The 13,014-nt window shown below is 39.8% G+C and overlaps 1 protein-coding gene across 1 annotated transcript; it reads right to left on the bottom strand.

Annotated features, from left to right (window-relative positions):
- Positions 1-211: 211 nt before the first annotated feature.
- Positions 212-11,090, bottom strand: tgm2b (transglutaminase 2b). Its single transcript, XM_018726019.2, has 13 exons — positions 10,978-11,090; positions 7,738-7,917; positions 4,914-5,141; positions 4,685-4,803; positions 4,160-4,288; positions 3,778-3,955; positions 2,997-3,132; positions 2,781-2,884; positions 2,397-2,636; positions 1,941-2,216; positions 1,693-1,853; positions 1,411-1,547; positions 212-668 (listed from the first exon to the last, which is right to left on the bottom strand). Exons 2-13 carry the CDS (start codon positions 7,913-7,915, stop codon positions 518-520), a joined length of 2,037 nt encoding a protein of 678 aa, XP_018581535.2. The 5' UTR covers positions 7,916-7,917; positions 10,978-11,090; the 3' UTR covers positions 212-517.
- Between the last annotated feature and the right edge of the window lie 1,924 nt (positions 11,091-13,014).

Below are 13,014 nucleotides of genomic sequence, written 5' to 3'. Positions count from 1 at the left end.
CTATTAAGATTTATTACCTGTTATATTTTTAGAGAGGGGTGTGTAATATTATTTCTCTGATTCAGAGAGTAGTTATTGAGTTGTTGAGGTGAACTTAATAGCCTTGATTAATCCCCAGTCTTGGAGATCAATTGTTTTCACTAATAAACTGAGATTCACGTTAGGAATACAGCCAAAGCAGCTGAAGACTCGCTATAAATAACAGAACAAGTTCAATAACCAAAGAGACTTTAATAGAAAATTAGTCACAAAAATTGTTAGTAGGTAATTCAAAAAGAAATTTGGAAATAACCCTTTACCAGTTAACTCGTTATTGGAAAAAAGCTATTTGTGTTCATGCTGACGTCTTACAGAAAACGTCTATCAAGACTTTTTGAATGAAAAACAAAACAGATTTATATGCATGCATTCATACATCCAAACATGCAGATGGAACTATATGAAAGTATAGTATATCAAATTTGAGTACACAGTAACTGGAAAAAATATGTTTTGAATCCATTGTAGCCACGTTTCACTACTTTCCAATGATAACATTTCGGTATCCTTTGACATGGCCAAGATTATCACTATGAAAATCCACCAACAACTTCCTCAGCCCAGAGTGGGAGGGGGTGAAATACACTTTGACCTTGGCGTCCGCCCCAGGCGCAACTGATGATCCAATCCTAGAGGCAAGAAAAATAGTACACGCTGAGTACATAGATCATATAAATCTCTCCAAGGGAGTGTACATCTACAACAGTTGTGTATGGTATCAGACAAGGGATTAAGGCTTAAACATCTTTATTTACATAATGAACAGATGGTTGGACAGTTTGGTCAGAAATTAGAACTGCACCACATAACATAATCCATATTTGTGCCTCTTAATTGTAATGGTATGCCTTATGCTATTTTTAAGCAAAAGTAAACACAGTTATCTTATTTATGGAATTGGAAAATACTGTAAGCAATAGAACACCATGGCTGCATTACACTCCTCACTGCCCATCACCACACCAAATACTCTAATCAGAAGATTCTAAGCATCCATCAAGTACATTTCCAGCATATTACATTGCATACCTTGAGCATTCATTTTTAACAAAAGGGACTCCAGTTAAAATATCTACTCAAAAGGAGTCCACGAGTATTGAACTGATTTGAAATGATTTTATCAATACAAGTATCTGCAGTTACTTGGTACACATGTACTTGATGCAGTCACCTGGTCCTCATTTGCTTACAGTTTTACAAAAACTGTTTAACTTATCTTGCCTCATTTACATTCATTCATTTAGCTGTCGCTTTTCTCCAAAGAGACTTAGAACGTTATGGTATGTCTCAAAATCTCTTTGTGGAAAGCCATTCAGAGGTACTGACTGACATCATGCGTGGTGATCTCCAAATATTACACAACAGACGTACGTTTCTGTGATAGTTCTTCCGCCAGTAAGGTTAGCTCCTTCTACAAAGACGCAGCAACTGGACAGTGGCTCGGGAAGAGGGTTTTTCACAGTGATTTCAGCCGCAAGCTTTCGGTTCACTTTGGGTTCCCCAAGTACCTAAAAGTAAGAAAAGCATAATAGTTTCCTGTGAGATTACGATATTTTGATTCAGTTGTGGGGAATGGTGTTGAGAAAGACCAGAAATAATCTTTGTCCGTTGTACATATTAAACATTTGAAGACTGATGTGCTTTTCAGCATACCTTGATTTTGATTTCTGGGTTCTCCAAGACAATAGTCCTCATTGCTAGAATGGCTTCTTTGGTACTGTAGTCGAAAAGAATAGCTGTCAGCCGAATCAGGTTGTCTTTGGTGAGGGTGGATCCATACTTGCAGTAATTCAGCTTTAGAGGAACTTGCTTCTCTGTTGACCAGAAAAAATGAGGAGTCAATGCTTTGTGTGAAATACCTCAGAAAGCTAATATCTGAGGCAGAGCGGTAGCTTCCAAACCTTCGCCAGGTGCAAGCTTTAGATTTAGGAGGTCTTTGAAACCACAGTCATCTCCCAGGATCCCATCATATGAAGTGGCTCGCGAGCAAAACATGAGTCGACACATCTTGGCAGCATTTGTATTATTAGTGACGTAGGCAAACACGTCAAAGTCGCAGCCTTTCTTCATTTCTGGTGACACCTTGATCTTAATGTGAAGACCCGGTTGCAACTGCTGTTGCAGTAACTTGTTTTGGTGGCCGGCTCGTTCAAAGGCTTCCCTTTCTTCTTTGGAACCTGTATGAATAACAGTGCAAAATAACACAATGCAAAAAAAAATATAAAGTCAGACACAAATCTGAAGATATATTAAGTTTTGAGTTGACATACTTATGTAAGAATATTCATTGCATTCTGACAAGCTTTGGCTTTGTTTAACGTGGTTTTCTCAGAGTCCACTGCAAGCAGTTTGCTTACCCTCAGGATATTTGTAGAGATGGGTGATGTCCTCCCTCTTGTCAGTACCCTTGCTCTTGGTGCTAATACACAGGCCCACCTGGGAAGTGCCAAGGAACTTCTGAACGCTACCATCCTTGTGTTGCAGGTATGTCACCACATCAGCATTGACCTCCGTGAATACAAACGGAGCATCGTACTTGAAGACAATCTGTCCTTCTTTGATCGCTTTCACAGGGACAGGGCCACAACAGTATACCCCTAATAAAGATAATAGTCAACTGAAATGAAACGTTTGCTAGGTATATTAAGCATCAGACATGGAGAAATGTACACACGTATATAACATTTATAAAGGATTACAATGCAAGTCAGGCCATAAGTGAGTCTGGCCATAATCCGTACCCTCACTCTTTTCTTGTGGTGTTGGGTCACTGGCTTGCCATCCATCGTAGCCATCGAGGAGATCAGGGCGTCGCATCCAGCCCTCTACCCAACAGTGGTAGTTCCTGTGTAAAAGGCATACAGTGGGATATGAAAATGTTCACCTCCTTGTGTCTCTTTTGTAAGTTTGTACTGAGTGTTATCAGGTTATCCATAACTATATCTATAGCCCCCTACCATATCATGTCTCTGGACTGCTTGACAAGTTTTCCATTTTCATCTATGTAGCGCTCAATAACCAGATTGCTGTTGGTGTCATGAGCAGACAAGTAGTTGGTGATCACTCGACAAGGGATTCCTAGTGCTCTGGAAACTTAAATGCACACAAAAATTAAGTACATTTATTAGAGCAGGGAGGAAAAACACTGAAGAAAACCAAATTTTTTGTTGACTCCTTTTTTTTGGAAGAAATTGTTAGCCCTGAGGACTCAGAAATAATATCTGCTTGGATTTCACTGTAAATGTCACCGTAAGATCATATTCCAAAATTCTATGATATGCAAGCAGATTCTGAATCTTCCCACTCTGATACATGAAAACATCAGTGTTGATCTTGCAGTTTATCTAGTTTATCTGCAAGCAACACTTTATACAGTCAGATAAGAAATCTTCATGATAGTTTCAAGTTTTATAAATCTCAGTATCTGATTTATAAATCTGTAGAATTTCTTATGAAACTCAATAAACAAACATTTCTTAGACTAGGCATCAGGTTTCATGCCAAAACATAAGAGATACACCTTTCTGACCCTAATAACCTAGCAGCGAGATGTAATCCCCCAGGGTCCCTTCAGCCCAAAGACAATGTACGAATTGTCACACAAAACAACATCTTAGTGCAACATGAGGTACATCCATGAGCATGATCTGCAGATTTTCTCTACAGAACCTCTCCCTGAATGTTGTGCGGTTTCTATTATCAACACCTCCATTCATGATGGAGCACAGATGTGCTTACCTGAGCATGCCACAGCTGCAAAGACCCAGCACTGTCCATAGCGTACTGGAGTGCAGGAGGAGGTATCCCAGTTGCGGAGGATCTCAACACTGCCTCTCCAGTACATGGGACTGATTCCATCCTTGTAGTCACCTGACCACTTTCCCCATAACACCCCCTTGTCATCATTGCAGTTGATCTGCGGATAGGATGAAAGGTGGATGTTTGTTCTGCTTTTGAACCAGTGTTTACTTGTTGCTGTTCCTCCATCTCATCAATCACAATTCATAGGCCAGAGAGTTGGGCTTTGTGAACTGAATACCCAGCCCCTAAGACAAACAGTCTTAAAGTTGCACGAGATGGTTTCTATTTAGTCGTGAAAAGGGGGTCATGCAGGGCTTACCATGGCACTCAGCACTCTGGACACGTACACAGGGTTCCTCCGCCCTGAGCAGTCATCCTGGGCATTGCGGAGGTACTTGGGGTTCTCATCCAGAATTCTCAGGCAAGCATCCAAAATTCCTTCTTCAAACTGCAGACAGTGAGAATGTGCACTGGGTTTCACAGGGTTGAACACAAGTAACAATAGAAATATGTGCTTCTGTATACTTATATAAAATGAAACAGAGATTTTCATCTAGTGAAACATTCATTTAGTTTTCCATTAAAATAAAATGTTCTTTTTCCCTAGTCTATATAAAGCATATTAACAGATTGGCCCACCATTTTAAACAAAGACAAAATATGCAAAATATTTGTGATATAAACTGTGCTGTTCCTGATTTCGATCATAGAACACCTCTCTTTTTTTGTTTTACATCTTAGATTATACAACTAATCTATTACTGTTACACTGGAAGGTAAATATTTATTTCACTTCAGATTTATTTGACTTAAGAAAATTGTGGCTCATGCCATTTCTTGGTACCTGTCCAAAGTTCCATGGTGTGCCCTGTAGATATTTATGATCGCCCCGATAAATGATCCCATCCTGAGTTAAAACATATTCAGCTCGCTCTTCTTCAGTATCCATGTAGACTGCATCTCCTGTTGCACAAGAGGAATCATTTGTAGGATTGATTAGAAGCAGTTCTGTTACTGAAATCCACCACCAAGAGTATAACTTTCAATGTGAGAATTTTAGCAGGTTTACTTACGCGGGCACCATGGGTTAAAGAGCAAGACAAACTCCCCAAGGCTGACAGTGTCACCCTGCTCCAAGCTCAGGGAGTAGCGTCCAATGGAGGCATCAGGGGAAGAGCAGATGGACAGAGACACGTAGTCTCCCTCAGAACACGACACAGAAGCACTCCAGCGAGTATCATCTATGGAGTCATCAGGGCTGAAGATCGCCTTGGTGCCCATTTTTTCGGAGGAGTACGGGCCTTTAAAAGGAAATGGAGGATAAATAATTTTTAAAAAAGTACAGCTATATTTATACTCACTGAGCCTCAGTGAGTCATCTTGATGGCATCGGGCTCTCAGTAGTCGAGGGTAGCAGTTGACTTTAAAGACGAATTTGGTCTTAGTTTTGGTTTATCAGATCAACACTTTAAACCTGAAGTTCTTCATAACGCACAGCAAGTGAAAGTAGCTGAACTGAGAAGAGTGGTGCCAGGAACACCAGCTCACAAGCTTTCTATACTATGTGAAAATTACTATAATTAGTTGAAGAAAGTTTGCATTTAGCTGCTGTTGTCATAATAAAAAATGAGCTGTGGCAGAAGTATTTAGTACATTTATTAATTTAGCTGATGCTTTGCTCCAAAGCAACTTTCAGTTATTTATCTATTTATATAGCTGTACAGTTTTAATGGGAGTACTTTAGGGTAAGTACCTTGCTCAAGGGTACTACTGCTGGAGATGGGATTAAAACCTGGATCCTTTGAGTCTAAATGGGGTAACTGTAACCACTTTGCTACCTACTGCCCCTAACAATGCCGTGAAAATACAGTGGAACCTCAGAACTTGGACGCTTCTGAACTCGAACAATTCGAAACTCGAACGAGTTGTTCGAGAAAAAAATGTCTCAGAACTCGAACGAAATTTCAGAACACGGACCAATGAACCTTTCAGGCTAAAACCTGTTGGACAAGTGACGCGTCTTTTTTCCCATAAAACAAAGGGTCCATATGACGCGTATGACTCGGTATGAGTCCGTCTTGCCTGAAAACTCGCGGAGTGAATATCTCGCTGAATTGTGCTGTGAATTTCCACGTATTTTTGTGTTTTTTTTTATATGTTATATTAAATAAGCCATCATGGGTCTTAAGAAGGTTACTAGTGAAAGCAATCAACCAAAAAGGAAAACAGTGAGAGCCACGATAGAGGTTAAAAAGGAAACAATTGAAAAACACGATAGTGGTTGATCTGGCTGCACAGTATGGAATGCCTAAATCTATGATTTGCACTGGGTTTTACACTTTTTATTTATGGTTTTAGCATCAGGTATGTATGTATATAGGTTTAAATAGGCAATCATTTGGCAGTCTGGAACGGATTAATCCAATTTACATTATTTCTTATGGGAAAAATTGATTCAGAACTCGAATGCCCTTCTGGAACGAATTAAGCTCAAGTTCCGAGGTTCCACCGTATACTGAAATTCATATTTGTATTACATATAGTTAATTATTGGAATAAATACATTAATTTATGTCCTGTTACAACCTCATGGCTTTTAAAGTGATAAGAGAGTAACAGCAGACTTTAACTGGATGGAATTACAAAAACAGTGTTTCTTCATGCTACAGCCTGCTGAATGGGAACAAAATTTGGCATCATTTGCTAGTGATGTTGTAGAATTCTCTCAGAGATGGTATTTTTTCATGTCAGGTAGAAAAAGCTAGACATTAAAAAGAAATCCCAAATAGGCTATTATTTAGAAAACATGATACACACAAATGTACCCTAATACAATCATAAAAGGTGTTTTGGGGTTTTTTAGTCCTGCATCATTTTGTTGAGAGGAAGATAGGGTAGACTCCTCCAGAGTTCCATACGCTTCCAGGCTAAGACTTAAATAAAGTCTGTACTCAGCAGCCTCCACAGTAAAAACTCTCCCATCCCTGAGAACGTGGGAGCCAATAAGGACACCTGGGAGTGTTAGAACAACGGTGAGAGGATTTGGCAGAGGCCAAACAGATGACTAAAAATGACTGCAACAGAGGAGTGTCTTAAAATGATAATCTTCAGACTGCCAGGGTGTTTGATTTACTTTATTATTTTTCCACTGTGGATTTTTTTTGCATTTTTAACATAACTGTTTTACTCGAAATTGTCTAGCCAGAGTTCCATAAAAGGAAAAAACATTTTAGTGAAATGGAAAAAACATTTTAGTGAACTGTGTTGAGGTCAAAGGCACAAACTTATTTTCTCACTTTTTCTGTGAAAGTACATTGTAATGTCCTCATTCTAGGCTTTGTACATGTCTTGAGTTTTTTATGATGACACAGTTATCTAGTATGGGACATATGTTTCCTGCATACACATTATACTTCCTGCATTTCAACAGCAGTATGTTAGCTGATATAATAAGGTTTGTTTAAACAGCATTCATCATATTGTCATAACTCAAAAATATGTCCTTTAGTTTGTCTTGGAATCTTTTCTTTGTTATACTCTGAATTGCCCTTTCCATTAGGAAGGGTCACAAACAGGAATGTTCTGATACGAGCTGACAATGCCTGTAACTAACAAAGTTATGCTGTTAACGCAAGTACAATTTTTCACATAACATTCCCTTAATTTAACAAGTATCTATATGAAGATTATCATTTTATATTAATTTTTAAAAGAAAATCTGAACTGTGTAAAATATTAGAAAATATAACACTCCATATTGCCTTTTGTAGTTTTTAAAAAGAATTTGCTTGTGAGAAATTAAACTTTCTGCCCTCTGTTATAAAATGTGAGGTTAGCGAATCAGTCTCTAATTTGTATATATGAACTGTAACTCCCAGAACTCTCTTAGGACGGTACCTGTTTCAGCGAGGAGGCGAAAGTCATCGACTCCCGGCTGGTAGCCCCCAGAATTCAGGTGTAGAGTAATGATGAAGGGCTGGCCTCGTCGCACAATCAACCGGTCGACCCCGTTCAGGTCGGTGTGGTGATCTGTGTTATTGAGCTCACATTCCAGGTTGCATCTTGCGATGTCCATTGCTGATAAGTGAGCAGAGGGCAAAGGGAAATTGGCATGCACAGACAGAGATCTCTGCTTTTAACCTGACAGACAAAAATCCATGTTTGTGCTTGAAACACAAATATCTTTGACCATACCAAGATTATTATATGGAAAAATAACAGACCACAAATGAGGAAAATTGTGGTACATCTGTATGACTGCATGATGCTTGAGTAAGAAACTATGGTTAATTTCATCATCAAGGAGTAGCTGAACAGACACCATTCAGACACTCCCCTGTGAGGTATACATGTCCTTCTCTTCTCTGAACACTAGTTATGACTCAGAAAAAAAAGATCACTGTGGTTTTCCTGTTTTTGGAGCTTCTAATCCATTTCCCCCTATACAGGTTGGGTTGTTACTTAGTCTCCACAAGGAAAAGCAATCCCTTCCCAAATTACTCACTGGGGTGTGTTTTCTCACAATCGCAGCTCTAATGCAGCCAAGAATTATGTCTTCAGACTTTTACTGAAATATATGCACGCCTTAAAACTTTTGCAGTACCTCGTATTGACTTTACAATAAAGCTGAAGCAGACAAAAATACATCTCCTTTTCCCTTGTTCTTTCTTATCTCACTCCACGGTACCTTACATTGTTTTATTATATTTGGCTTACAAGAAAAAGAATACCTCAGCCTACATATGATGGACAGAAGTCAAACCATAGCTGGTGGAATGTATGCTGTTTTAGTACACCAATAAAACAGCATGGGGGGAAACAGAAAAATAACCCTGTCCATCAAAGCACAATGTGTTACTAATTAGGCATTCTTTAAATTCACTCACATTTAAGCACTTAAACGTGTCCTAATTAAAAGAGAAAAGCTTTTAAAGCTCAAACTGGAAGTATTCATGTGGTTTCCACTTTAATAATCATTACAGCCGGTACCAAGACATTTACTACTTGAGCGCTCAGTCGGTGTGCACTTTGAAATGAACTCAGAATGCCTACAAGAGAAGAACTTGACTGTCTGGGGTTCACGCTAGTTTAGGAACACCAGGCGCCTTGCCACTGTGGTCTGTGTTTACCTGTACTGCGGCGGCCACATGCCGCCACGCCGCTGTACACGACCCATGTGACACACACCCTTGTTTTATTGTCTGCATGCCAGCCCTGACACTGAATCAAAGGCTCTGTTAGCAAAGGACACTGAGGCTCTTTACTAGCTGAAGCTGCAAAGCTGCAACCCTACATCTATACAAAATGTCACAGTGACATGCCAAAGCACACTGTCCAACAAAAACACCCACAAAAAGAACCTTTCAGCTATTCCTGCAAGCTGGTTAGCTTATACACAACTGTTTCTTTACCTCTGACTTGTACTATATATGATGTAACATCACAAACTTCCTCTTTTTTTGCAAATGTTTCCAACTTTCTTTGATTGCATACATAAAAAAAAAAAAAAATTAAAACCTCAGTGCAAAATCTGATAATGGAAGAACTCCAGGAAAGCATTACATAATATCTGCAGACACTTAATAGGCAAGGTTAATCTTACAATGGATAAGCACTTTCTAAAAAAAATACAAGTAACACTGCAATTAAAATGATAAAACATTGAACTGGGATGATGCAATGAGCAACCTAACTGTCTTCTGGCAGCCTCAAGAAAGTGGTTAACCAGAATTCCACTACAGACAACGAATGTCTATAAATTACTGACAATAAATCAGCATAATAAGATTAACGTATAAAAAAACCATATCTTGCTTGTTCGGTAAATGTAGAGTAGAACAATGTGTCTGTCAATGAGTTTTCTTCCCAAGAATATTTTGAAGACTCCTGCCATTTGTAACGTTATTCAGCCTAACCCCGCATACGGTATTTAGTTTCTTTATTCACTATATAGCCTATGTGGCAATGCAACGAAAGAAGAAATTTTGACCGCAACACACCTTCCAGAGATAAGAGCGCAGCAAATAGTTCCTTTAAGGAGTTCAAATATACTGTTGTGGTGCAGGTCAAATATGCATGGAAACCCTTTGTCTTGAGTTTAGAGGAAATTTGTCAAGGTTTCCTGCTGCGGGACAACAGAGGTTCTTGGCAGCTATTAAAAGCCCGAAGGTCCCGCTGTAGAAATTAACTCTAATGAGAGCACAGCTGCACGGTTAAGGCATGATGAGAATGCACTGCTATCTTTGTACAAGTTCTGGGCCGTTCCGCAGCAGACAGCTCAGTGCTGCAGGGCACTCACACTGAAAGGAGACAAGAGAGGGAGAAGAAAGAAAAGAGAAGGGCCTTGTCTCTATTTTCTTTCTTTTCCCACTTAAGAGTCACAAGAAACATATTTGCCAGCAGAGTATGGCATAGTGTGCAGTCTTTCTGTGTGTGTGTATGTGATCAGCACAGGTGTGTTTAATGCACCTTATGAGATACACCAGACCTCCTAACCCGCCTCAGGAGCTTGAGGCACCGCAGCTACCTTTAGATTTACCCGAAAAAAAGTTATTAAACGTCACAGTTTGGCTCGCTTGATATTGTCATTTGCTCGTTAAATCCACCTTCTGAAGTATAATATCTGGGAAAATTGCGAATAGCTCATTTTAGCTTTGCTGAAACGCCCCTCGGTTATCGGGAACTAGTTTAGCTGCAGCGCTAGCAAGTTCAGCAGCTTAGTTCGTGGACTGGGGGAGTAAACGGTGCTGAATTATTACATTCACATGGTGACGTAGCTTCCTGCAAGCATTTTTGTTTTATTAATTACAGAATTTGAGATGCTTGAAAAAAGGCATTTTATCTTGATTCTAAGAGAATCCCATGTGAAATATAATTATTAAAATTTCACACATACATAGTATGATGTTTTACATTCATTGTTCCTGTGGATAGTTTAGCTGTTGTACATGTGATCATGTAAAAAAGAAATACACATTATTATAGATTATTAGGGGGAAAAAAAAGGGGAGACGAAAAGAAGAGACTTCCATAGGCAGTGTTAACAGTGAGTGAACACAATTCGGAAAGATGAGGTGAAGGAGACCAAATGAGAATGGAGATGAGCTCGCGGGGTGCGCTGCGATGGTGCGACCTCACCTTGGCTTCAGTGGCGCGAGGCTGCGGTGACACGAGCTGCTCCGACTTGTGCGTTTCCACGCTGCGTGTGCGGGGAACTGGCGAGTCCCGCGGTGGCGAGTCTTTTAAAGTGCGTGCCGTGACCCCCCCCCCCCGTGCCGCTCCCAGGACGAAGTCCTCCCCTTTCCCGCGACAAACAGGCATTTCGAAAACTATGGTAAAACATAGCCTAAGGCAGCACCTTTTTTCCTTTTCTGTTTTTTTTTTTTTTCATAGCGGGCGACGTCGGTTGAATGAAGAACGCGTGAAAAGTAATGTTGGACAATGATTAACTTGTACTGACCCATTTTCCTAGTACTTCGGCGAAGGCTGCTACACAGGGATTTTAACAAGCACGCCGCCTGCTGCCCGCATTTTTAGTAAATATACAGGTGACAGAAGCAGGAGAATTCTGGAGTCGACGTATCCTTTACCAACGTTTTATCACCTCAGGTGCTGTGTGTGTGAACGGAAAGGAAGTGTGTGAGTGAAGTGTTTCTGCACTCCGCTAGTAATAGTCCTCATCACATGAGTGGATTCTGCGTGTGAAGAGTAAATGAGGGATTCTTGCACACATTTTGAGCTTTGGGATTTTCCAAAAATAATATAATCTTAAAATGAGCAAGAAAGGTTACAGAAGTACTTTCACGTAACAAATTTAATGATCCTTCTATTAAAAGCCAGTGGAGCAGGATCATTTTTTTTTTTTTTTATGTGAAGTACTTCAGTAATCCATAGGCATGATAAAGTTTATTTAAATGACAAAGGCGAGTCTTTAAACTGTAGACAGGCAAAATGGAGCGTTAAACATAAAAAATTTAAAACAGGGAACCATTATTGGTTCAGACCCGATAAGGGAGCTATAGGGTACAATGAGACTTTCCCATAGCTCCTACAATGTGATCTTTGTAATGTGCTGCTGGGTTTGTAATCTGCTGCATGTCTGTCGGATTACTAAACTGTCTAATGAAACTGATAGGGAAATAGTACAATTGATGATAAATAACCTTTGAAAGTAGGAAGTAAAATAGGCAACAAGTATAGTGATTCATGGGAGAGTAAACGGTAGGAGACATCAAATTTAGACTTAAGAAGTTTGAGGGCAGATTTGCAGGATATCAGTAAATGAAGTAAATCAGTGTCTGTTGTGTTGGATAAACTGCTTGCCATTCAAAACATATACTGTAAAATATAATACAAATCATACTGAGGACATAAAGGTGATCACATCAATGTTTCCCTAGTATTACAGAATGTGTGAGCAGGATGTAGACAAGACTTGATTATTCTTCCATTATTCATATGATTTATGGTACCTGTAACCTTGACTGATATTGTACCCTGCAATGGGAGGGGAAACAAGAGAGCTGCATGAGCCTTTAATATGTTTTTAAATTTTAGAAAGGGTTTGTTGCGCCTATAAGCAGTGTGGTGAGAAAGCACGCCACCTGGCCAGAGATTGGGTCATCGCACTCGGCAAACTGTGTTGCTCTGGAAGACGAGATACAGGTGGCTACACGGCTTGGCAAACGGGACTTCACTGTGGATTTCATACCAAGGCCTCCCAAGATCACAGACCACAACCATTTGTTAAAATGTCTACTGTAAAATAAACATACACAGTTAGAACTGGATATGTAAGAGATGGGGTGTTTTCTCTTTCTTAATCTCATATGAAAAGTACTGCCACATGTGATCTTTCCAAATCTTATGACAATAAACCAGACTTTCAGGCAACGTGCAATTTTTTTCACTTTTGTAGTGTATTTGTCCCTGTTTAGAATAAATCTTTATAGAGCTAAATATATATAGAACAGGCAGATTTTACTTTACATGCATTTAGATCAACTGCTTGTACCATTTTCAGACAGAGTTTGACACACACACACATTTTCTGAACCACTTGTCCCATACAGGGTCGCGGGGAGCCGGAGCCTACCCGGCAACACAGGGCGTAAGGCCGGAGGGGGAGGGGACACACCCAGGATGGGACGCCAGTCCATCGCAAGGCACCCCAAG

This window comes from Scleropages formosus, chromosome 22, assembly GCF_900964775.1.
Source record: "Scleropages formosus chromosome 22, fSclFor1.1, whole genome shotgun sequence".
Lineage (NCBI taxonomy): Eukaryota > Metazoa > Chordata > Actinopteri > Osteoglossiformes > Osteoglossidae > Scleropages > Scleropages formosus.
This window is presented reverse-complemented; position numbering and strand designations above follow the sequence as displayed.